This window comes from Hoplias malabaricus, chromosome 6, assembly GCF_029633855.1.
Source record: "Hoplias malabaricus isolate fHopMal1 chromosome 6, fHopMal1.hap1, whole genome shotgun sequence".
NCBI lineage: Eukaryota > Metazoa > Chordata > Actinopteri > Characiformes > Erythrinidae > Hoplias > Hoplias malabaricus.
In genome coordinates, this window is record NC_089805.1 from 51,919,224 (window position 1) to 51,946,660 (window position 27,437).

At 42.5% G+C, this 27,437-nt stretch overlaps 1 protein-coding gene across 3 annotated transcripts; it reads left to right on the forward strand.

Moving 5' to 3' along the window:
• LOC136699861 (uncharacterized) lies at positions 1 to 23,962 on the forward strand. 3 transcript variants are annotated; one of them, XM_066674901.1, is made up of 3 exons: positions 1 to 132; positions 746 to 811; positions 19,429 to 23,962. In XM_066674901.1, exons 2-3 carry the CDS (start codon positions 809 to 811, stop codon positions 20,230 to 20,232), a joined length of 807 nt encoding a protein of 268 aa, XP_066530998.1. In that variant the 5' UTR covers positions 1 to 132; positions 746 to 808; the 3' UTR covers positions 20,233 to 23,962. The 3 variants fall into 3 exon arrangements, with proteins under 3 accessions (XP_066530998.1, XP_066530996.1, XP_066530997.1); XM_066674900.1 differs by lacking the exons at positions 1 to 132; positions 746 to 811 and adding exons at positions 17,135 to 17,263; positions 17,871 to 17,936; XM_066674899.1 differs by lacking the exon at positions 746 to 811.
• The last annotated feature ends 3,475 nt before the right edge of the window (positions 23,963 to 27,437 follow it).

The following is a 27,437-nucleotide window of genomic DNA, read 5'->3' on the forward strand; positions in this document are numbered from 1 at the left end:
GCCAGAATCAACCAGCAGTTAGCTGAAGCTGACAAGTATAAATAAATAAAAACGATAAATAAACGGGAGTTGATAAACGAGTCTGGACCACAGGAGTGCAAGTAGATGAGGAAATTACACAAGGAAGTCCCGGTTAGTCTCAACCCTGTTTACTGTTAGCCTGAAGCTAATGGCTAATGCTGATAAAATGTAATTTTATCTTGATACTACAGCCAGACATTTTAAATACAAAACCAATCGGGAGTTTATATGAATGTTGTCTAATGTTGCCACGCTTTGGTGCATGCTGTATCATTGCTAATTACGGAAATCAATATTTTATGTATGCTAATGCTAACTTCATAGCATAGATAGCATCTGCTTATGCAGTTGAGATTAGCATAGTGGTGAAACTACACGTGCTGTTAGCCTGTTGTTAATACAGTTCTAAAAACGTAAACATTTTTATTTCATGGTTAAAACTCTTTAAAAAGCTTATTTTAGTTAATATTGCATTCTCTGTTTATATTATACACATGTTAAACCATTGTATTTGGGTGGATGAGTACTGCTAATTATGATGCTTCATCATAATTTTAAGCTGTCTAAGCTGCACTAAAGTTATAGTAGAAATATGTTTACTGTTATGCAGTTATCCTGAGTATTGGATAAAACATTGATGCTCTTTTGAGAGTAACAGGACTAGATGAAGTCTTGTAAAAACTAGATGTGGACATGGATATTTACTTTCTACATTGTTGTGTAGATTGGTTTTTTTGTATAGTGATCTTCGTTCTGTGATGGCGAGCTCAGCCCACGGTGATTGTGAATGGTGAGACGGTGTGGCCAGCCTGAACACCCATTCCCAGGAGAACCCTGAACTGAATATTGTCCACTGGATTACAGATAAGATGCACTTTAAAACACTACCCGGGTAGTAACGGTTGCAACCAAGACTTTGAACACTGCGCAAACATATTTTATTTTGGGAATTTTCTATTTTATTTAGCGTTTTTGTATTTTATTTCTTGAGCATTGTACAGTTGTTTTATTTGTCCTGTGAGGCAATAAACCACAGCTGGTTCATCCGTTTAATAAATTGTGGTGACTAAGTTAAATTACTCCTAGTACCGGACCTAGAAGATGTCTAGTACCTGAGATTACGCTGGTCCACATTAAAGGTGCTACACAAATCTTGGCGAGCCAGCCAGCCAGGAGAGCTATAACTTAAATTAGAATAAATTTAACAGTGAACAGCTTGTTTCTTACCTCACCTGTGAATATTGACATTTCGGGTTAAAATGGAGGTCATTCAAAAACAAAATGTTAAAATACCTAACTCTGTTTTGGTAAAGCCTATCACTGGTACTGAGCTTGATAATAAAGTGCTTGAGTATTTAGCACATGTTGGTTCTATTGAACGAGTCATTAATGTAACCAGTCACGACCCACAATTTAAAGATTCTGCCATAGTGGAATTTAAATCAGGTGAATCCATTTCAGTTCTTACAGGATAGTTTGCCCTTTGAAAAAACTAGCAGTGATCCCACTGTCATCCATAACATTCAGTTGTTATCAGAGCTATATGCTTCAGACAGAGGTTCAAGCATCACTAATGCTTACCTATCTCAGCTTCAAGGTATGGCTAAGCTTGTTGGTGCTGATTTCGAAAAAATTTTGCTAGACGAGCTAGCTCGAATCCAGAAATCCACCACAAACCCTGAAATTGCAGATGTGTCTGTCACATCCCAAGAACCACAGCCCTCAAGCAATGTGGCTCTAAAAATTGCAGATGAGAGCTATCTCTCTAGAGATGAAGACATTTTGAACAACTCACCTGAACACGACTTACCAATATCCATTATGAGTGCAGAAGCATATGCTGCACCCAAAAAAGAGACAGTGCACTTAAATACCAGACATCTTACTACCCCAGATATCCAAAAGGTTGTTGTAGAGCATGTTATATAAAATACTGACTTGCCTTCACACAGTCATGCCAAAATCCGACCCTTCTCAGGTAAAGTACCATGCCCTTACCCCGAGTCTGATTATGACACATGGCGTAGTAATGTTGAGTTCCATCTTTCTGACTCCACTATGTCCAACCAACAGAAGGTCAGAAAAATAATTGAGAGTCTTGTCCCACCTGCTGCTAACATTGTTAGGCACCTTGGGCCAACTTCATCTCCCTATGACTACCTCTCCTTACTCGATTCAGCATATGACACTGTTGATGATGGGGATGAGCTTTTCGCAAAGTTTCTGAATACCAATCAAAACCCAGGCGAAAAGTCCTTTGAATATTTACAGCGCTTGCAAATGGCTCTTAACAAAGTCATCAAACGTGGTGGCATAGTTCCCAGTGACTCAGACCGTCAACTGCTCAAGCAATTTTGCAGAGGCTGTTGGAATAATTCCATCATCACAAGTCTGCAACTGGAGCAAAAGAAAGCCAATCCACCATCGTTCTCTGACTTACTTCTTATGCTTCGCGTAGAAGAGGACAGACAAGCAGCTAAGTCCAATCGAATGAAACTCCATTTTGGCAGCTTCAAAAATAAAGCTCAATCAAACCAACTCACTGTAAACGATGGAGCACGATGCTGTAAATGGCCTACTGATGAAACGTACCCCCCAACGGTAACTGAAAAGATACCTTCAACCAACACCCAGAAGCTTGAAAAGCAGTTTGCTAAACTACAGGCCCAAATGGCATCCCTAAAGGCTTCTTTGTCTAGCACCTCTAACCAGTCTTCTGTTAAATCTGATAAGAAATTCCGACCCAAAATCAAATGCCCAAATAATCCAAGCCCCACCTACTCACCTGAAGCTAACACTTTAAGGAAACCACGTCCAGGGTATTGTTTCAGATGTGGCCAGGACGGCCACATAGTGTCTTCATGTGACAATAGCCCAAATCCAGTGCTAGTCGAAGCCAAACGCAAAGAGTTCAAGCAAAAGCAGAAAGCTTATGAAGAACAACACCACAAACTTTCTTTCAACTGACCTCAGTTCCTGTTGAGGGACATACAGGGGCTGAAGCAAGTCAGAAACGTCCCATCCCAGTTTCAGAACAAGCAAAGAACAAACAACCAAAATTACTTCTTCATTCCCACACTACAGAACAAAAGCAGATCCAAATACCAAAAGGCCTAGTAGGTCAGAAATGCACAGCTAATGTCACAATTGCAGGAGTCCCGTGTAATTGTCTCCTGGACTCCGGGTCCCAGGTGACGACTGTGTCTTCATCCTTCTATCACACTAACCTGTCAGAACATCCCATTTACCCCATTACAGGTTTGGACGTTGAGGCTGCTAGTGGTCAAAATGTTCCATACTTAGGCTATGTAGAACTAAGCTTAAAGTTCCCAAAAACCTTTGTTCAAACTGAGCCTGAAGTGTCCACTTTAGCTTTAGTTGTTCCAGATCTACGGTCAAACTGTGACTTGCCAGTACTCATTGGTACTAATGTACTTGACGTTGTATATGATGAGTACTGCGATGGAAAAAATCCAAATGAACTCTCTCCAGTCTATGGCTATCGACAAATACTTCGAACATTACAACTCAGAAAAACAGTTAACGCAACTGGAAAAGTTGGCTTAATGACACTAAAGTCCAAGATACCGCATGTCATTCCCGCTCAAGGAAGAATGCTTTTGGATGGATATATCAAAGCCAACAGCACTAGTGAATGTGCAATTATCGAGCAGCCATCGACATCTACCCTGCCTGGTGGAATCATTGTGGAGTGCTGTCTTGTAAGCTTACCTAAGCAGCATCCTCAGAGGTTACCTGTCTGGGTTAGGAATGAGACCAGGCACGACATAACACTTCCCAACAATTGCATAATTGCAGAACTCCACACTCCTGAACATATTTATGACCACATAACTGTTCCAGGTAGCGAATCAGATTCCATCCAGTGTTGTGCTGCCACTGTCCAACCTACCCAGTCTTCTACCGGATGCAATTTAACCTTTGACTTTGGAGAGTCTCCTCTTTCGAAAGGATGGAAAGAGAGAGTGACAAACAAACTGAATGAGTATGCAGATATGTTTGCCCATCATGACTTAGATTTTGGGTATGCAACCAAAGTCAGACATCACATAAACTTACATGACAATACACCTTTCAAGCAACGATCTCGCCCAATTCACCCAAGTGACTATGAGGCTGTGAGAAGACACCTGCAAACACTGCTGGAAGCAGGAGTAATTTGTGAATCAGAATCACCATACTCCTCTCCAATAGTAGTGGTTCGCAAAAAGAACGGGGAAGTCCGGCTATGCATTGACTATCGCAAACTCAACACCTTGACAATACGCGATGCATATGCACTTCCCAATCTTGAGGAAGCTTTTTCGGCTCTCTCTGGTTCTAAATGGTTTTCAGTTATGGACCTAAAATCAGGCTATTACCAGATTGAGATGGAAGAACGTGACAAGCCAAAAACTGCTTTTGTCTGCCGATTGGGGTTTTATGAGTTTAATCGCATGCCCCAGGGCATTACCAATGCCCCCAGTACTTTCCAACGCTTAATGGAGAAGTGTATGGGAAATTTGCACCTCAAGGAAGTGCTTGTCTTTTTGGACGACATCATAGTGTTTTCCAGTTCACTGGAAGAACATGAGTCCAGGCTTGTACACGTCCTCCAACAGCTAAGAGAGAACGGCTTGAAACTTTCTCCTTCCAAGTGTCGCTTCTTTCAAACTTCTGTAAGATATTTAGGACATGTAGTTTCAAGAAATGGTGTCCAAACTGACCCAGAAAAGGTTGCAGCTCTTCGTACTTGGCCAAGACCTCAGACACTCAAGGAGCTGAAATCATTTTTAGGCTTTGCAGGGTACTACCGTAGGTTTGTCCAAGATTACTCCAAGATTGTCAAGCCCCTGAATGATCTAACTGGAGGCTACCCTCCTGCAAGGAAAGGCAAGAAGTCTAATCCCTGCCCTGAAGGGTACTACAACCCCACAGAGCCCTTGACAAACCGGTGGATCCCCAAATGCCAGCAAGCCTTTGAGCAAATCATTGAAAAACTCACTACTGCACCAGTACTTGGATTTGCTAATCCAAAGTTACCGTATGTTCTCCACACTGATGCAAGCACTAATGGTTTGGGGGCAGCCCTTTACCAGGAACAAGACGGTGAAATGCGAGTTATTGCCTACGCTAGTCGAAGGCTCTCGTCCAGTGAAAAGCGATACCCCGCACATAAGCTAGAATTCTTAGCTTTAAAATGGTCAGTGGTGGAGAAGTTTCAAGACTATCTTTACGGTACAACATTCACAGTTATAACGGATAACAATCCGTTAACATATGTTTTGAAGTCGGCAAAGCTAGATGCAGCCAGTTACCGTTGGCTAGCTGCTCTTTCAACATTCAATTTCAGTATTAAGTACCGTGCAGGGAAGAGCAACCAAGATGCTGACGTTCTTTCCAGACGCCCTCACGACACCCTGAGTGATGACTATGCATCTCTGGAGGAGAGAGAGAGGTTGAAACAGTTTACCTCTCACCATCTGGCAACGTCACCTAACCAAGAAGTTCTTCTAGCTAACACAGTAGATGTTTTGTGTCACCGCCATCTGTTAGACCAAGTTGAGAACTTACCCTCTATCACCTTGGTAGAATCCCTTGCCATGCATGTAGATGCAGTACCTGATCTTTACGCAAGTGAAGAAATGCTAGGCTGTACCACCATACCAGCTTACACAGAGGCAGAACTCCAACAACTCCAACAATCTGATCCACTTATCAAAACTGTCATTAGTCTAATACAAGCTGGGGAAACCCCAACTGTTGATTCTCACTCTGACTCCCTCTACCTTAAGCTTATGCTTAAAGAATGGAAATGGCTTACTTTGAGAAATGGTCTGCTCTACAGAGCCCGTCAGCTTGAAGGTGACATCAACTATCAGTTTGTTGTCCCTACTTCTTTACGACCTACCATCCTCACATGTCTCCATGATGATATGGGGCACATGGGTCTCGAAAGAACACTTGACCTTGTCAGATCCAGGTTTTATTGGCCTAGGATGATCCTGGATGTGGAAAAAAAAATTAAATCCTGCGGTCGATGTGTCCGAAGGAAGACACCCCCTGAGAAAAGTGCTCCTCTTATAAACATTCAAACCACCCGCCCCATGGAACTTGTGTGCATGGACTATTTGTCCTTAGAGCCAGATAGTCACAACACCAAAGACATCTTGGTCATAACTGACCATTTTACAAAATATGCTGTGGCTATACCCACTAAAGATCAGAAGGCTACCACAGTCGCAAAGAGCTTATGGGAGCAGTTTTTTGTGCACTATGGATTTCCGGAGCGCCTGCTGAGTGATCAAGGCAGAGATTTCGAGTCTCAGCTAATTAAAGAACTCTGTACCCTAGTTGGCGTTACAAAAGTCCGCACAAGTCCCTATCATCCAAGAGGAAATCCGGTTGAAAGGTTCAACCGAACTCTTCTTTCCATGCTTGGAACTCTAAAAAACAAGGAAAAAAGTCACTGGCGTGATTATGTAAAACCGCTAACACACGCCTATAACTGCACTAAGAATGAGGTGACTGGGTACAGTCCATATGAGTTGATGTTTGGGCGCCAGCCCCGGCTCCCAATTGACATCTCATTCCATTTGCCTGTTAAAGATGTTTCTCCAAAATCTCACTCTCAGTACGTTAAAAACCTAAAAGCACGTCTTGCGGAAAGCTATGAAGTAGCCACTGAAGATAAAAATGTTTCTTTGGACCGTTCTCAAAGTATTTAAAATTTACCAACTCATGAGAAAATAACAAAAAGGTCCAAAATACACTCTCCCTCTTCGGGGGAGGCATGTCCATTACGAGAGAGTCGCAGACACCAGTCGAGTGAAGTTCAAAGCAAATCAAAGTATTTATTTACCAAAATACTGGATCCAGGAGAACTTACACATTGAGAACAGTCTAATACCCCTCCCAAGTGAAAATTCTGACCTCCCATGATCTGACTCCAAGTTATACCCTAGATGACGTATAGCCTGTGGTGAGGCGTTTCTGGCTGATTAGCGTATATTAATATGCATAATTTCACGTGTTAGTACTCAGCTCTTCACGTGCAATATTCAGGTGCCTGTTGTGACCCTGAAGACATTCTTTATCTGGTCAGGCTGACAATGGGCCTCTCTTCTCAGCACTTTTTCCCAAGAGACTAAAATTTAGGGAGTTAGAAATACACTTCAAGGCCACAAACAGAAGCTACAGATCAGCGCCTCCGTGCCCAACACTATGATGTCAGTGTGTTACAATCCTGGAGTGCACATCTGTTCAAGGTTAGACGTTAAGAATTAAAACTGTGTGTAAATATCAAGTTATCATGCCATATAGTGAAGTTAGCTTATAATATGTCTTTAGGAGTAATTATCATATGAGTTAGTAGTGCAGGATCAAGCAAAAATGTTTAACTACATGTGTAAGTAATTCATAATGTAAATGCTGGTTAGTCATTCATATAAATGCATATAGGGTACAGGATTTCACACATGAGTATGTAGTTATAAATGTTAATTTAACTAATCATCATTTAAGGATATTTGTCAACAAACACAAAGTAATAAAATTGTTTTCTACAACAATTCCCCCTTTTGACCTGTCCAACTGACAGGTCAATACATTTAGATAAATGGTAAGCAATTAATGTTAGATTGGTCTGCCTAGGTCACTCCCGGGTTGGCGAGTGACTTAGGTAGAGCGTGATGGCAGATTGTGGTGGTAGCGGGCAATTACACCGCTCCTGTTGGGAGTGGACACCTCTGTCCTACCACTCACCCTCTGGACTAAGAGATTACAATGAGCCCTATATGTGTATGTGTTAAAGTGTATTCTTCATCCGTTGGTAGGGATCTGCGCTGGGGGCAAGGATAAACTTTCCTTGTCGTGCCCCTGCCTCAGGGGATTATTCTGCCCCTATGTTGGTTGAGGCTGCTTGATCAGCCTCTTCTGAGGTGTTGTTTTTCCTTCAGTGAATGTTTGATGTTAGGTGTCGGTGCGACTCTGCACTGTGTGAGGTGGTACCACTATAAGCCTTTACCCTTCAGCCGGACTGCACAACTGGTTCTCTCTGTCACCTGGTAGGGTCCTGTCCAGCGAGGTTCGTACCACTTCCACTTGATGACCTTCAGGAGGACCCAGGGTGAGACTGTCACTTCTGGATCCTTCTCCTCCGTTTCTTCTCCTTCTCTCCTTTCCTGCACCTGTATAGAGAAATCTTTACAAACAGCTTTTAGTTCTTCATATAGCTGTCGGTACTCTGCTTGACGTGGTTTCTGTGGGGACGCAAGCGCATTGTTGGGGCCCGGAAATGGCATGCCTCTCACTAATTCAAAAGTAGTAAATCCTATAGTTCTATTTACTGAACTACAGACACTAATTAAATAAATTGGAAGGGCCTCAAGCCAATTCATGCCCGTGGCCAGTTTGATTTTTTGCTAATTTGGTTTTCAAAGTTTGATTCATCCTCTCCACCTGACCTTGTGAGGCAGGATGATACACACAACCATAGCTATGGCGCAGCCCCAACGACTGCTCCACCCACTGCAGTGTTTTACTCGTGAAATGACTCCCGTTATCTGAAAAAAAAAATTTTCCTAGGGAACCCATGGTTCGCAATCCAACAATTAATCAGAAACTTACAGACTGATTTTGCATCTTCCCTCAGAGTGGGGAGTGCCTCCACCCACCCCGAGAATCTATCTACAACGACCAGGAGATATCTATATCTCCTAATGGGGTCAATCATATCTGTGTAATCCATTTGAATCTCATGTCCATGAGAATCTGGCAATGGAAACCTTCCTGGAGCTAGTTTAAATGCTTTTGCTACGTTCTGAGTGTTACAAATCTGACATTTAGTGATGTAATCAACCACTAATGCTGACATGTATGGGTGCCACCATTGTTTTAGATTTTCCAGTGTCTGTTTTCTTCCTACGTGTGCCACTGAGTGTGTTTCTTCTAAGACCGCTTCTGCTAGTGACATTGGTAAAACTACTTGTCCTTCTTGTGACGTCCACTCCTGACTGTTTGGGCTAGCCCCCTTTGCTAGCCATACTGACTTTTCTTCTGGACTTCCCTGATCCTGTATGTGTCTAAGCTCTTGTCCTGTGGGAATCGGTTCCCAGGGTACACTGGAGTCCAACACAAGCATGTTGTTGGGTTCCGTGTATCCTGCTGCTCTTTTCGCTGCCTTATCTGCAGCTTCATTCCCCCTGTTTATTATTGTGTCTCCCTTTTGTTGTCCTTTACACTTCACAATCGCTACCTTGTTTGGTTTGTGTATAGCTGCTTCTAATCGCATCCGTTCTGTCTTGTGTTTGACTGGTTTCCCTGTGCTTGTGACATATCCAGCCTGCTTCCAGTGTGGAATGTCTACGTGCGCGGCTGTCACTACGTACGCTGAGTCATTATAAATAGTAACGTCCCTTCCTTCTGTCACTTCTAATGCTGAAATTACTGCTAGCAGTTCTGCCTTCTGTGCTGATGGATTTTGTTTCACTTCCTCTGCTATGACTGTCTGAAACTCATGCGTTTCCCCCTTTGCTTCCTGAACTACTGCGTATCCTGCTCTGACTTCACCTGTATCTGCCCTGTACCCACACCCATCTGTCCATAAATTCCATGACCCTGGAATGGGTGTGGCTTGTATGTCTGGTCTTACTTTTCCTTGCCTTTCTACCTGTTCCTCACACTCATGTGGTGGACCTTTCAACATCCCATCTGCCATATTAACTCCTTCGTGTGTATAGGTGATGTTGGGTGCAGTCAATGCTTTGTGAATGCGTCTCTGTCTCAATGGAGTGAGTGTGAACATCTGTGAGTTTATGTACGCTACTACTCCGTGTGTGGTTAGAATGCGCAATGGGTATCCTGCTACCAGATGTGCTGTTTTCTGGACTAATTTGGTCAGTCCTGCTACATGTCTTGTGCACTGTGGTTGTCTCCTCTCTATAAGGTCCAATGGGACACTTAAGTACATTATTACTGCTCTACCTTCCCCCTTTTTCTGAAACAGTACACCATGAATCACAGTGTCTGTTTCAGAAACATCCATGTAAAAAGGTAGTGAATAGTCACGTCTGGCTAAGTCAACTGCAACGGATAAGGTTTGTTTAACATCTATAAACGCCTGTTCAGACTCCACCATCCAAGTGAGCTTACCAGACAAATTTCTCATCCCTAGAGATTTCACCATATCTCTAAGAGGTTGTGTACGTCCGACAAAATCAAGAATCTATTATCTGCTGTAGCCAGTCAGTCCTAAAAATGCTAACATGTCTTACACAGTCTCTGGTTTTGTGTTTATATTGGTGAATCCAAATTGGTTGTGTAATATTCATACAAAAAGAGACAGGTGTCTGATTAATGTATCCTACATCATCTGGTCCTGTGGACCACAATGTGTCAGGCAGTGATGCTAATAATACCTCCATCTGTAGATGATCAGAGTCCTCACAACCATGGTGTCTAGGCAGCAATTGATGGTGCAATGTGACTTGGATGGATGAGTTATCAGTGATGTGATACGTCTGTGTTGACTGAAAACATGACACCAGGCAGCAGGGTCCAGACCCAATCCGTGGCCTCATTTGCTCTTTTTACCATAGGGCCCAACTGCTTGGCCTCGTGCTTCCGATGAAGAGCTAATAATATGTGTGATGCCGCCGTGTCAGACAGTTTATACCAATAATGTTGTTGTGGTGTTAGTGAGACAGGAGATGCCACCCCTTTGAGGACCCACATAAATCCCTGTGGTATCAGCCGACCACTGTGTGCCCTCTAATTCTGTTTGAAAAGCTTCATAGTAAGTTAAATCTTCCCCTACATCATAGAACAGGGTGACACGGAATGGGTCGGGCAGAGGGACATAGGGTGCCATGGCTGTAATCCAAGGCGACCACTGTTGGAACAAGTCAATTAGTGGTGGTGACGGGTCCGTCTGTCCAGTCACTAAACCCCAGTAAATGTCTACCGACTCATCCTGTTGAGGTCTCATCAGGTGTGCGGGTAATACTGTGTTGATGGCTGACCATGTGGCTCCCGTGTCTACCAGAAAAGTGATTTTGGAGGCCCCCACAGTTAATGACAGCATGGGTTCTGCCCTGGCCCTGCTGTCCTGGTGCTCCTCTGGGCCCCGTCAATGTCCATCCCACGGCTCCATGCTGTATTGGCCAGCAGGAAGATGTGATATTTCCGGTTTTGGTGCCTCATGTGGCTGTGGTGCCTGGTGTGGATAGCTGGTGTCAGTAAAGAGTGGTGCCTTCCATTGTGCTGCCCAGTGGCCCATGGCTCCACATCTTAGGCATGCCCCGGTCTGTTGGTGGACCCTGCCCCTCCACCTACCATTACCCCGCCACCTGCCCCATGAGTAGGGCTGATATGGGAAATATGAAATTAGTCCATAATTATACGGTGGGTTTTGTGGTGGCCCTGTTTGGGTTGGCATATATGTTTGTGTTCATGTATGTTTGTGGTGGTTGAATGTTTGGTTGTGGTAGTGCAGTCATAGGCATCATGGTGTCAGACTTTGTTTGCTTTTTATTATCATTAATAGATTTCCTGGCTTCTGCTAATTGAGCAGTCAGTAGTTCTCTTTCTAACTTAACTGTCTCCTTGTCTTTATTATCTAATTTTTAATGGTACATATTTATATGTTCCTGTACTAGTGGCCACTAATGGAAGCATAGTGCCGACGTTAGTGTCAGTCCTATATCTGTCAGGCAGGTGTCGGTGTCTAGTGCTTCTTCTCAAAATGTCTGTTTTGTCTGAGGTGTGCATGTGCGTTCTAAAGTCTGTTGTTTTAATTCCAATTGTCTCTTTTCTTCTAATATGAGGTTTTCCATGATACGCAATGTATTGTTCAAATCAGTCATCCGTCTATCACCACATCGTCCGTTTGCACTGTCCTCATCATCTGCTGTGTGTCCGTCATCATGGTCAGAGTCATCATCAGTTGTGACATGGCCCTCTAAATGTGCTTTAATCCTAATGTTTTGTTTAGTTTTTTGTGGCATCTGGTTCTTAAATGGTGTTTTCAGTGTTTGTTTATGGTGAAGGCGCGGTTTATCCTGTTCTATATAATTTCCCGTGGTATCTATAATGTCAGAACAGTCGGTGTTAATATTTGTGTGTGCAATTAAAATTGACTCTCGTGGCCTCCGCAATTCAAAAAGATTTTCTGTGTGTGCGTTTGTGTGTTTGTAACTGTGTGCTGCCTGCTCACAGAGCCCCTCCCGTCTGTGTCTGCGTTTGTGTGTGTGTCTCTGTAAACTCACTGTGCCCGAGTCTACACTGAAGACAGGCTGGATGGTGTCAGCTGGTGGGACGTGGCCTAAGTTGTATGGCGGAGGCGGGGCAGTAGGCCCCTCCCCTTTGTGTTTTGTATACTCACTTTCCACTTCCGCGTTCCTCGGCAGTAGGTGAAGCTGCCGTCGGCTGTGACGGACCTGGTGTTTTCAGTGTAACAAGCTGTGGAGTCATGCTCAGAAACGCAATTGTGATAGCTGTAAGCTCCGCTATGTCCTTCTTAGCTGTGTTCAAGCTTTTCTTTGCCTTAGCTCTTTTGAAAAGGCTAGCCCTACTAACCTCTGCTTCAGCCTGACTTAATATTTGCTCCTTTTCTCTTTTCAACTGATTAATGCAGGTTATCAAAGAAGCAGTGTCCCCTGTGTGTGTTTTAACCCAGTCATCAAATCTCTTGAGCACACTTTTGTGCACAATATCCTGCTTTTTCAAATTTATTACTCCCCTTTTCACTCCCTCAGCGATCATTTCAATTTGCTGAACTAACGGTTTCCATTCCCAATTCCCCACGCCGTAAATGGCGTTTAATTCATTATGCAAGTCCCTAGTAGTAGCCATGTTGTCTGTAAGGTGCTGATTAAATATGGATCTCACCTGAATTGGTCTTCGTTCTATTTCACTCTCAAACGCGGATCAGTTAACACCGCAAGGTTTCACCACAATTCAGAGTGAACAGAACAGTGTCCCAGGGTCTTCCCCACACAGCGCCCACGCAACACTTAGCGCTTTCCGGCTCAGTTTATATAAAAAAGAAAAGAAAAGTTTTAAAGTCAAGTTTTCAAGCTCAGCCAAGAAAAGCAGGACCACCTCAGCCCTGTGAAGAATTTCACAGGCTGATAAGAAACGTAGTGCGTGTCTTCAAACACAGTATTGAATTAGAAGCAAGCCAAGCCTAATGTACATTAATTATCAAACCGACTCACGAACCGAAAAAGCTCTTTAGTCAGACGCAAATAACACACCAATATATGAAATAGAATTTGTAATAAACAGAAAAAACCAAAGACTATGGTTTAGATAACCGAACACACTTATCAGTCAACAAGCCACCATCGTGCCTATTATGTGGAGTATCAGTTTCCAACCGAACAAAACAAACATCATCAGCACACCATCAATAAGCAGTCAAATTACAAGATATATTATAAAAAGTGAAAACAAAATTTTGAGAACTACAGAAATAGCAAGCAGGTTACAAAATATGTTATGATGAACGAAAAATTCAAACCGAGGCAGAAAATAAATTTTTAACACCAACTACCACAGTCAAAAAAAAAAAAATGCAAACTGAACCGGAAAAAAAATTCTTAGGACAATAAGCAGTAAACAAAATACCAAATATATTTTCATCCACCACAAGTCTAAATTAACCCCAATAACAAAGACACCAGATTCAAAATTAGAGCAAGTGTTCAAGTAACAATTTTCCCTTTAATTCCCATGTTTAAACCTTACAGTTTCCCCAATGTACCCTATTAATTCCTCAGCTTTACACCTTGCTCTCCTTTCTCCTATTCTCAACCTCTAAAAACGTCTTTCTGTAGCTCATTGTCTATATTTTCTTAATGTATAGTCTCCAAGAAAGCTCATTTATTTTTACTTTATATATTTTTACTTTAAAAATGTCTTCCGTTCAGGCTCATTGTCATAAATAAACAAACCCCTCATTTTATTGAGGTTCATATTCTTTAAATAACTGTCCTTGAACGAAGCTCATAATTGTTACCATTACAAATATCTTTCCCTGTTGATTTCTAAATCATTCATGCTTTATCACATTTCCCCACTTCCGTTAAACACTTTCTTCAAACACTTTCTTCACTCTTTCTGACAGTCTTTCTCTCTGACACTCTCTAGACAGAGATGTCCTTTCCCCACTTTTCTCTAAACACACCCACAAAAAATTCATGGCTTTTTACAGCACATGGAGAAACTAGTTCTCCCCAGACACAAGCAACCACAGAAGAAAGGGGGTTGATCAGTCCCCTACTTTCTCCTTTTTCTCCCAAAAAAAAAATTCTTTCAGCTGACACACACACAGTTACAGACAAGGGACAAAGTTATAAGATGGAAAAAGGTAGGGGTGAGACACACACACTCAGCTGACACATACACATACACAACAGTCAAGTAAACAGCCTCTAAGAATAACACAAGCTCTCAGAACAGACATAAAAAATTAATACACAATCAAATTCCATTAAAATACACACCAAAACCAGGTGGGAACAACTTCCACCTTTATAAAACCTGCGGGAAAAACATCCGCTTCCGATATACTATAAATTTTATTTAAATCCACAATAACCCATGGTGGGAAATAACTTCCACCTTTATAAAACCTGCGGGAACAACATCCGCTTCTAGATTATACTTTAGGGGGAACCAATCCCACGGACGGACCACTCCGACCGGGCCATTATCTCGACACCTCGTCAGGTCCGAGGGGGGCACGCCAGCTCCCAGTTCCAAAGATGGGAACCAATCTCCATCTATTCTATTTTAAATTCCATAATTAATTTTCCAAACAAGCAACCCCAAATGTATAAACTGATAAAAAATTATAAAAACATATTTAAAATAAATTGATTTGCTCAATACCCCACTCCGGACCGCCGTCGGGGCTCCACACCACTCCAATTTAAAAAGTCCAATATGCAGAATTTGAATAAAACAGGGTCTGCACACCCACCTTAGTATGTTGCGGCCGCGAGTGGAAAGGAGTCCGAAGTCGTCCGCCGTCTGGACCTCCCGCACGTCGGGGGTCACCAATTTGAAGATAAAAATGTTTCTTTGGACCGTTCTCAAAGTATTTAAAATTTACCAACTCATGAGAAAATAACAAAAAGGTCCAAAATACACTCTCCCTCTTCGGGGGAGGCGTGTCCGTTACGAGAGAGTCGCAGACACCAGTCGAGTGAAGTTCAAAGCAAATCAAAGTATTTATTTACCAAAATACTGGATCCAGGAGAACTAACACATTGCGAACAGTCTAATACCCCTCCCAAGTGAAAATTCTGACCTCCCATGATCTGACTCCAAGTTATACCCCAGATGACGTATAGCCTGTGGTGAGGCGTTTCTGGCTGATTAGCGTATATTAATATGCATAATTTCACGTGTTAGTACTCAGCTCTTCACGTGCAATATTCAGGTGCCTGTTGTGACCCTGAAGACATTCTTTATCTGGCCAGGCCGACAATGGGCCTCTCTTCTCAGCACTTTTTCCCAAGAGACTAAAATTTAGGGAGTTAGAAATACACTTCAAGGCCACAAGAAGAAGCTACAGATCAGCGCCTCCGTGCCCAACACTATGATGTCAGTGTGTTACAATCCTGGAGTGCACATCTGTTCAAGGTTAGACGTTAAGAATTAAAACTGTGTGTAAATATCAAGTTATCATGCCATATAGTGAAGTTAGCTTATAATATGTCTTTAGGAGTAATTATCATATGAGTTAGTAGTGCAGGATCAAGCAAAAATGTTTAACTACATGTGTAAGTAATTCATAATGTAAATGCTGGTTAGTCATTCATATAAATGCATATAGGGTACAGGATTTCACACATGAGTATGTAGTTATAAATGCTAATTTAACTAATCATCATTTAAGGATATTTGTCAACAAACACAAAGTAATAAAATTGTTTTCTACAACACCACCAAGAATTCACAAAAGGTTGCTGATCGAAACAAGCGTCGCTTTGACAAAGTAGTGAGAGAATCAACCTTGGAAACAGGTGATCAGGTCCTAGTTAGGAACCTTCGTCTGCGTAATAAACACAAGCTTGCAGATAAGTGGGAGCAAACAGTATATAAGGTTCTCACCAAAGTTTCAGACCTACCTGTGTACACTGTAGAGCCTATCAATGGAGACGGCCCCATTAGAACCCTACATAGAGACCACTTACTCCCTTGTGGTAACCTATGTGAAGAAGAAGAAATTGCACAACCAGAACCTAAACCTGGTCGACCAAAAACCAGGCGTAATCCACCTAAAATCCATGAGGAAAATTCTGAGTCAGATGACGAGTTACCTTGTTGTACCATTCACTTACCTGTCACCCAGGAGTGAAGGTACACTCAAGTATGTGAAATCCCACAACCACCACCTGTAAGTCATTCAACATCCCTGACTCAGTCTTACCAGCCTGAGCCTCAAGTCTCTGACTTGCCTGCAAACTCTATTCTGACATCCCTGCCCTGTGAACTGACAGTTGAGCAAAATCAAGATAGCGGAAACCTACTGGATATGACAAATGAAAGTGTAAACCTACCTGACATGAACACCGGAAATGGAAACCTACTGGAAATGACAAATGAGGGTACGAACCTAACGGAGATAATACACAAAACCCCCGCACATGAGAAAGTTCAAAAGGATGCTGATTTAACCAATTTTCTTACCTCTGACACTCCTAAGGAAAGGAAAGAAGGTGAAACAGTTCCAGACCTGAGCAACCCTACTCGAAGGTCAGAGCGGTCACGCCGACTCCCTGACCGATTTCATTACATTCAGTTGGGTAAACCCTTAATCTCCTTTGCCCAGAGTTTCCTGGACAGTTTCAACAAAGCACTTGCTGCTGTTGGTGATGCTGATTATGATGTTAGTCATCAATTAAAGCATGAAGGGACTCATGCAGAGTTAAGGGGGGAGGGTGTAACCCATATGAAGTATTGAGCTACTAAGCCTGTTTATGTTATTTAAGTTGCAATACTTGTTTGTTCCAGTAGAGTGCGCCTTGGTGATGTATATTTATGAGAGCACGCCACAGCAAACTCTACACTCTGACTTTGACAATGCCAGAATCAACCAGCAGTTAGCTGAAGCTGACAAGTGATAAAAAGCTTATGAAAAATAAATAAAACGATAAATAAGCGGGAGTTGATAAACGAGTCTGGACCACAGGAGTGCAAGTAGATGAGGAAATTACACAAGGAAGTCCCGGTTAGTCTCAACCCTGTTTACTGTTAGCCTGAAGCTAATGGCTAATGCTGATAAAATGTAATTTTATCTTGATACTACAGCCAGACACTTTAAATACAAAACCAATCGGGAGTTTATATGAATGTTGTCTAATGTTGCCACGCTTTGGTGCATGCTGTATCATTGCTAATTACGGAAATCAATATTTTATGTATGCTAATGCTAACTTCATAGCATAGATAGCATCTGCTTATGCAGTTGAGATTAGCATAGTGGTGAAACTACACGTGCTGTTAGCCTGTTGTTAATACAGTTCTAAAAACGTAAACATTTTTATTTCATGGTTAAAACTCTTTAAAAAGCTTATTTTAGTTAATATTGCATTCTCTGTTTATATTATACACATGTTAAACCATTGTATTTGGGTGGATGAGTACTGCTAATTATGATGCTTCATCATAATTTTAAGCTGTCTAAGCTGCACTAAAGTTATAGTAGAAATATGTTTACTGTTATGCAGTTATCCTGAGTATTGAATAAAACATTGACGCTCTTTTGAGAGTAAAAGGACAAGTCTTGTAAAAACTAGATGTGGACATGGATATTTACTTTCTACATTGTTGTGTAGATTGGTTTTTTTGTATAGTGATCTTCGTTCTGTGATGGCGAGCTCAGCCCACGGTGATTGCGAATGGTGAGACGGTGTGGCCAGCCTGAACACCCATTCCCAGGAGAACCCTGAACTGAATATTGTCCACTGGATTACAGATAAGATGCACTTTAAAACACTACCCGGGTAGTAACGGTTGCAACCAAGACTTTGAACACTGCGCAAACATATTTTATTTTGGGAATTTTCTATTTTATTTAGCGTTTTTGTATTTTATTTCTTGAGCATTGTACAGTTGTTTTATTTGTCCTGTGAGGCAATAAACCTTCTCTGCTTTTGAGCTGGTTACTGATTCACACATTCTTGAAATTATTTCTAAATCTAAAACCACAACCTGCTGTCTTGATCCCCTCCCTACACCCCTAACCAAAGCCTGTATACCCACTCTGGTCCCCCACCTCACAGCCATTATTAATCAGTCATTGCTCAATAGCCACGTCCCCTCAATCTACAAAGTTGCAGCAGTAACTCCAATTCTCAAAAAACCTGGTCTTGATCAGAATAACAATTTTCTCCCTATCTCTAAGCTCCCATTCATTTCCAAAGTTCTCGAAAGAGCAGTGGCTAATCAACTTAAAACCTTTCTTGAATAAAATAATCTTTCTGATCCACTTCAGTCTGCTTTCCGTCCATGTCACAGTACCGAAACTGCACTGGTTAAAGTCGTCAGTTACTTGCTGGTAACTGCAGATAATGGTGGCTTTAGTGTACTTGTTCTATTAGATCTAAGTGCCGCCTTTGATACAGTAAGCCACTCTATCCTCCTTTCAAGGCTGTACAAGCTGGGCATTACTGGAACTGCCCTTGACTGGTTCAAGTCCTATCTATCAGACCGCAAACAGTATGTCACTCTCTCTGGTTATCGCTCTGTCACATCCACTGTTACACATGGTGTCTCTCAAGGCTCTGTGTTGGGACCCTTGTTGTTTATTATTTACATGCTCCCACTAGGCCAAATCATCTGTCACTTTAACCAGGAGTTCCATTGCTATGCAGACGACACCCAAATTTATCTTCAGACCGAGACCTTTACTAACCCACCTCTCCATAATTTAGAATTATGTCTTTTGGAAATCAGAAACTGGATGAAGGACAACTCACTGAAGTTAAATAGTAATAAAACTGAACTTATTCTTATCAGTTCTAAGACTCAACAAAGTCAGTCCTTTCAGTCTCTCTATTGGTGACGTCATTGTGTCTCCTTCTATAACAGTTTGAAACCTGGGGATAACACTTAACTCCACCCTTAAACTTGATCTACACGTTAACTCGTTGTTGGTGTCGTCATTTCCGGCTGACAGTTCGCGCGCTCAGTTTGTTTGCTTGCTGCTGTTTAGTACTGTTCCTAAGCTCTTTACTTTACTTTACTGTTAATACCTTGTTAACTTATCCTTATTAGTTGTGCTTAGTGTTAGTTGTACACTGTTAATACCACTACCATTTTATTATTGTTGTTTTCATATTAATAACTTCTCTCAATTAATAACTCCTTCTCTCCTGATTATGGCGACCGCAGAGGAGCGATCTCTCTCCAGGCTCAGCACGGAGCTCGAGCAGTTGGGCCGCCGAATTCAGCGTCTCCTGGAGAAGCAGACGGAGCTCCAGCGGGAGAAGACGAGGCTCGAGGCTGCCCGTGATGCCTCCTCCGTCGCGACGGCTCCCCGGGACGGCCGTCTTCACTCCAGCCCCGAGCTGGGAGCGTCAGTGTGGGCGTGGGAAGCCGAGGTCGTCTCCCCCTCTACCGCAGCCAGTCTTCACCTCTACTAACCGGTTTGAGGTGCTCAGCTCCTGGCCCTCACCTGCACCGAGAACTAAACAGGGCGGTATTCTTATCATCGGCAACTCTATAGTCAGACATTTAAGAGTCTCAGGCACAAAGAGTAACGCTACTGTGTCCTGTCTTCCAGGTGCTCGTGTCCTGGATGTTGCCAGGCGACTTCCCTCGGCGCTGCGGCAGCGTGAGGATCTCGGCACCGTCGTTCTCCACGTGGGGATGAACGACACTTCCGCCCGCCGCAGCGAGGTCCTGAAGGAGCACTACCGTTCGCTTCTGGATACCGCTCGGAAGAAGACGGACGCCAGGATCGTCGTCTCCGGCCCCCTACCCACCTACAGACGAGGATGTGAGGCGTACAGCAGGCTCTTCGCACTCCACTCCTGGCTCCGGGTTTGGTGTGGCACTGTCGGCGTGGACTACGTCGACCACTGGGAGTGTTTTCGGGAACGTCCTGCCCTCTACCGCCGGGATGGGCTTCACCCTAGTCGTCTAGGTTCTGCAGTTCTCTCTGGGAACATCAAGGATGTTCTTCGCCAGGCTTGACTAACCCCACCCACCAGCACAAACCAGGCAAGTAGATTACACAGCGAACAGGTAAGTGATTTTAAGGATACACTTACAGATAATGGCCATTTGTTTGCCCATAGTAAGGGTGTATCTACAAAGCTTGCTTTAAGAAATATAAAAATTTGTTACAGTATCAAGACTGTGTCTGTCCCCCGAATCAAACTTAAACCCAGAAAATATCAAACAGCGTGCCCCAATAACCTAATCACTATTAAACCATCAGAAACAGAGGGTAGTATCATCCCCACAGACCTAAAGTTTGGCCTACTCAATATAAGAGCACTTAACTCTAAAGCAGTCATTATACATGAAATAATAATGGATCAGAAATTTGAAGTTTTATGCCTTAGTGAAACTTGGGTCAGAAATGATGAATATTTAGCACTAAATCAAGCCACTCCTACAGGCTATAAATATGTACACAGCCCCAGACTGACAGGCAAAGGGGGTGGATTATGTATAATTTACAAAAATAATTTAATTATTAACCAAAAACATGGTTACAGCTGTACTTCCTTCGAAATTATGTACATTAACATAATTAACCCCGCCACAAATAAGAACACTATCTCCTTATTAAACATTTATAGACCACCAGGGCCCTATTCAGAATTTATAAAATAATTTGGTGAACTAGCTGCTAATTTAGCAGTGTCCTGTGATACGTTAATAATTGTAGACTTTAACATTCATTTTGAGAAAAGTGATGATCCCCTAAAAAAGAACATTCACATCAATCATAGATTCTGTTGGTTTCACACAAAATGTATCAGGTCCTACTCATTATTGTAATCACACACTAGACTTGGTTTTGACCCTGGGCACGAACATAAAAAACCTAAATATTCTCCCTCAGTCTTCCACAGTCTCAGACCACTACCTAATTTCATATGAACTGAGTTTAGATATTAAAAAATATACATGCCCACATTATTATCTAAAGCGCTCACTAACCCCATCTACAGCCCCTAAATTTACTGAAAACATCACTGATTTATTGACCTCAGTCAGTAGTCCAGCGGACCCACTGGAGCTGGACAGACTAACGGACTACTTAGATAACACTCTTCGATCAACTTTAGATAGTGTAGCACCACTTAAGCGTAAAAAGCTACAACAGAAAAAACTCGCTCCCTGGTATAATGAAGAAACACTCACCTTAAAACAAACCGTAAGGAAATTAGAGCGGAAATTGCGGTCGACTAAACTGGAAGTATTTCACTGTGCCTGGAAAGACAGCCTTATCCAATATAGAAGGGCACTCATCAATGCACGTTCAGCACATCTGTCCTCACTAATTGAAAATAATAAACATAATCCTAGAGCACTCTTTAATGTAATCTCTAAACTTACAAACAATCGGGCAGCTACTGATCCACAGATCCCAGCTGTTCACACCAGCAATGCTTTTATGGACTTTTTTTAACAATAAGATTGAAAATATTAGACAAACAATAAATACCATATTACTAAATCCAGCCTGTCTGTCATCTGGTGTGGATGATATAGAACAAAACATAGAAGAAAGACTAGAGGACTTTGACCCACTACCACAGCTAGAATTGGAGAAAATCATCTACTCGTCAAATTGTACGACCTGCACACTTGATGCAATACCAACAAAACTATTTAAAGAAGTATTACCAGTCATAATCAATCCCATTTTAACAATCATAAATTCGTCCCTTAGACTGGGTCACATACCCAAAGCATTTAAACTAGCAGTTATTAAACCCCTGATCAAGAAACCAAATCTTGATCCTAGTGTACTATCCAATTACAGACCCATCTCTAACCTTCCCTTCATATCTAAGATATTAGAAAAAGTTGTGGCGCAACAACTTGGGTCACACTTGCATAAGAATAACATATATGAAAAATTTCAATCTGGTTTTAGGCCACACCATAGCACCAAAACAGCTTTAGTTAAGATAACAAACGACCTTCTTCTCGCCTCTGATCGAGGCTGCGTATCCATGCTAGTTCTCTAGACCTCAGTGCAGCTTTCGATACAATTGATCATACTATTCTGCTAGAAAGATTAAAAAACATGGTTGGAATAACAGGAACAGCCCTATCATGGTTTAAGTCTTATCTCACAGATCGCTACCAGTTTGTAAAAGTAAATAATGTTTCTTCTACTCATACAAAAATGAGATTTGGAGTTCCCCAAGGCTCCATTTTAGGACCTTTACTATTCATATTATACATGCTGCCACTGGGCAGAGTTATTAGCAGGCATGGCATTACCTTCCACAGTTACGCAGATGACACACAGTTATACATATCAGCCAAACCATATGACAAACCAACACTAAAGAAAATGGAGGACTGTGTTAAAGAAGTGAAGCATTGGATGTCATACAATTTCCTTCTGCTAAACAGCGACAAAACCGAGGTTCTCCTTCTAGGTCCAAAACCTGCTATAAATAAGGTATCAGACTTAATACATAATTTTGACTTCCCTGTTCTCCCGAGCTCATCAGCTAAAAATCTGGGTGTTATAATTGATTCAGATCTATCATTTGATCAGCATATAGGTAATATCTATCATATCTATCATTTGATAGCATATAAAAACAGCTTTCCTACTTCTTCGGAACCTCGCTAAGTTAAGAAATTCCTTATCCCTCCCAGATGTGGAAAAATTAGTTCACGCTTTTATTACATCAAGATTAGATTATTGCAATGCACTTTTATCAGGATGCTCCAGCAGAAACTTGAGTAAACTCCAGCTAATTCAAAATGCTGCAGCCAGGGTCCTCACTAAAACTAGAAAATTTGATCATGTCAGCCCAGTCTTATCGGCCCTTCACTGGCTTCCAGTTAAATTCCGTATTGATTACAAAATTCTTTTACTCACGTATAAATCCTTACATGGTCTCGCTCCTGAATACTTGCAAGACCTCATCACACACTATGAACCACCAAGATTACTCAGATCTCAGGGCGCCGGCCTCTTACTAGTACCCAGAATTCATAAGACTTCAGCGGGGGGAAAAGCTTTCTCCTACAAAGCCCCTCAGCTCTGGAACAATCTTCCAGCTAGTGTTCGGGACGCAGACACAGTCACTATGTTTAAGTCTAGGCTCAAAACACACTTGTTCAGTTTAGCCTTTGGCAACTAACCTCTGTCTAGTTTAAGGTTGTCATTTCAGGAACTCATGGACATGGGGAATCAGGGTAAACCCGGATGATGTGCTCACAATTTCTCTTGTTTGGAACGAAAGGATGTCTTTGTCTGAGCTCCTTCTGGTTTCCCTACTCCCAGTCTGTTACAGTCTGATCCGTCACTACACTAAAGAAAATATTCACATGCTCTTATTCTCTGCTGCACTCAACTAAACTAACTGCTTCCCTTTACTGTTTTACTGTTTTCTGAGAGAATGGTGGCCCACTGATGGAAGATTGTTCGCTGGATTCTCCTGCAGACCAGACCAGACCAGCTGCTCACCTTATTATTATTATTATTATGTAGCATAATGACACTTCATTGGTGATCATTTAAAATTCAATCTATAGTTTGATCAGAGGAGGATGGGTCCCCTTTGTGAGTCTTGGTTCCTCCCAAGGTTTCTTCCTCCAGCCTTGAGGGAGTTTTTCCTTGCCACTGTCGCCTTCAGCTTGCTCGCATTGGGCTTTGATTTAAATGTTCTGTTCTGATACTAACTATGAGAAGCTGCTTTGTGACAACGTCAGTTGTAAAAGGCGCTATACAAATAAATTTGATTTGATTTGATTTGAACTCTCTTGTCAAAACCTCATTATTCAACTTACAAAACATAGCAGAAAATCAGATCATCCCTCTCTGTCTGCTGCAGAAAAACTCATCCATGCATTCATCTCAAACCATCTTGATTACTGTAACTCTTCCCAGCAAACCCTCGACACAGGTTTAGACCTGCCAGGTCTGTCCAGCATCCTCCCCTGCCATCTGATCCATCTCACCACCAGGTGGTGATCAGTTGACAGCTCAGCACCTCTCTTCACCCGAGTGTCCAGAACATATGGCTGCAGGGCCGATGAAACGACTATAAAGTCGATCATCGAAGTGCGGCCTAGGGTATCCTGATGCCAGGTGTACTTGTGGACACCCTTATGCTCAAACATGGTGCTCGTAATAGATAAACTGTGACGGGCACAGGGGATCCAATAACTGAACACCACTCGGGTTCAGATCAGCGGGGCCGTTCCTCCCAATCACGCCCCTCCAGGTCTCACTGTCATTGCCCACGTGAGTGCTGAAGTCCCCCAGCAGAACAATGGAGTCCCCAGAATGAGTGTTCTCCAGCAACCTCTCTAGGGTCCCCAAGAAGGCCTGGTACTCTGAACTGCTCTTCAGTGCATAAGCACAAACAACAACCAGAGCCCTTTGCCCAACCTGAAGGCGCAGGGAGAGAACACACTCCTACACGGTTTAAAAACATTGGTGAATTATTTACCAGACTTTTTTTTTAATGAATTCAAAGTGAATTTAAAATTAATTAAACATGCCCACCCATGTTATTCCTCTTCTTCTCTTTTTTTAAACCTCTATTTTACAGAGAAGGTCTTACCTTAAATCCCTAATAAAATCACTCGAGATTAAATCCTTATAATAATTTTCCAGAGGAAATAAATAGGTTTTGTTTGTTTTATGGTGTTCAGTAATATTTGTACGTGTTCTAATGTTAGACAGTGTTTTTCCAGGCGATAAAGCAGTTATGTCCAGAGAAAGGGTTTCAAACCATGCGTTAGGCTCCAATAAAAACCTCAGTAAAAGCCCGGGTTCACACTGAACCTGTTTCTGAAATAAACTGCCGCCCTCTAGTGACAATTCACTGTAATGTAGATTTATTCCCACATCTTTACAGGAAAATAAATGTGTTCTCAGTATCTAGAGCCTAACACAAGTGTGTTGTGTGTGATTATTACAGTTAAGAGTAACACAGTCATTGTGTGTTCTACAAACCCCAGTTTTATTAATGCATTCATTCTACTGAAGCTTTATTTAAGAACAGTCAAAACTAATCAGAATAATATCAAATGAAATAAGAGTTGAGGAGTGTGGTGTGTTCTCTCTGTGTCTGCATGGGTTTCCTCCGGGTGACTGTCTGTGAGGAGTGTGGTGTGTTCTCTCTGTGTCTGTGTGGGTTTCCTCCGGGTGACTGTCTGTGAGGAGTGTGGTGTGTTCTCTCTGTGTCTGCGTGGGTTTCCTCCAGGTGACTGTCTGTGAGGAGTGTGGTGTGTTCTCTCTGTGTCTGCATGGGTTTCCTCCAGGTGACTGTCTGTGAGGAGTGTGGTGTGTTCTCTCTGTGTCTGCGTGGGTTTCCTCCAAGTGACTGTCTGTGAGGAGTGTGGTGTGTTCTCTCTGTGTCTGTGTGGGTTTCCTCCGGGTGACTGTCTGTGAGGAGTGTGGTGTGTTCTCTCTGTGTCTGCGTAGGTTTCCTCCAAGTGACTGTCTGTGAGGAGTGTGGTGTGTTCTCTCTGTGTCTGCGTGGGTTTCCTCCAGGTGACTGTCTGTGAGGAGTGTGGTGTGTTCTCCCTCCCTACAACAAAGTCCTCATACGTCATCAAGGGGTGGAAGACTGTGGACGGCAGAATCCCGGACAGTTTTGGAATCCCGCCTGGACGCTTGTTTTAGGTCCTGAAAAGAGGACGTGTCCGGCGAAAAGAAGACATGTCCGGCGAAAAGAGGACGTCCAGTCACCCTAGTTTTATCTACTGCTAACTATACGCTTATATACTGTTTAAACTAATGACTCTGAACATCGGGTTAGCCCAGAATCTGAAAGCTGCATTGCAGCTTCACTCCAACTGATGGAGAAATATTGGCAGGGCCCCTGTTGGCATATTTTTCAAGGCTGTGTTTCTCTTGTTGAACAGTAGGTGTCGCAAATGTTCGCTTGCTGTAATTTTCTATAATGCAGACATGGGATCATTTTGACACCTACCGTTAGAAAAGAGAAATACATCCTTGAAATATCTGTCGAAAGTAGCCCTGCCAATATTTCCCCATCTCTAATGTCCATGTGTTTTATTTAATCTGCATTAAAACACATTAATGTGTGTGTGTGTGTGTGTGTGTGTGTGTGTGTGTGTGAATCTATGTCTGTGTGCAGTTCTCTGTTCTTGATCTTCCAGAAAATGTTTGGGACTCAGTCACAATCTTCAAATCTAGGCTGAAAACTAGTTTATCTTTTGGTAGTTAATTCTCCACATAGATAAAGGCGGCAGATCCAGGGGGTCCATGGACACAGGGAATTATAGTAAACTGAGACGCTGGTGTCGTCCGCCGCTTCACGCGATCACTCAGGTTTGTTGACGGTGGAGCGGAGGGATGCCAGTGTTTCAGGATGCTCCCGTGTCTGTGTGTCCTTCTGGTTCTCTCCTTTTAGTTAAAGGTGTCATAGTCAGATCTGCTGGAGTCATTAGCCACACTCTGGAAATGTTCACATTCTCTGCTTCACAAACACCAAACAGATTCCCCCTACATTTTCCAGAGTAAATGACCACCCACCTGTCCGTCTGGACACTGATGGATGACTGTCGATCTCCTGCTCCACGCTTCAGACCAGCTGGCCAGGCTCCAGACACCACCACTGGCCTCGGAGCTGCCCCTACACTGAAGTTCTCACTGACCCCTAACTATTATCACAGTTACTATTACCACTATTATTATTATTATTATTATTATTACCACCACCATCATTTTCTTTATTTACTATTAATACTTCTATGATTGTATCAGGACACATGAGCATAACAGCAGACCTATGCAATGGTACTGTGACCTTTTGTAAGTAATGTGTAGGTAGATTGACCCGAGGAGGGTACGTCCCCCGTGTGAGCCTTGGTTCCTCCCAAGGTTTCTTCCTCAGCTCTGAAGGAGATTCTGTGTGTCACTGTTGCCCCTGGCCTCTCTCTCCTGGGGGGATTATTATTATTGTTAGTTACACTTACATAGTGCCTTTTACATACCCAAGGACACTTTACAATTGAGAGGGAAAAAATCATAGGGAGATAAAGTGTTCTGAGAAAAGACAGGATTTGAGCTGACTTTTGAAGACGTACAGAGAAGAGCAGATGGAAAAAGCAGATGGAAGTAGTTCCAAAGTGTGAGGGCAGTAAACAGTGAAACACCTGTCGCCTGTAGGAGAGCCTATATCTAGGAATTGTCAGGAACCTAATTCAGAGTATCT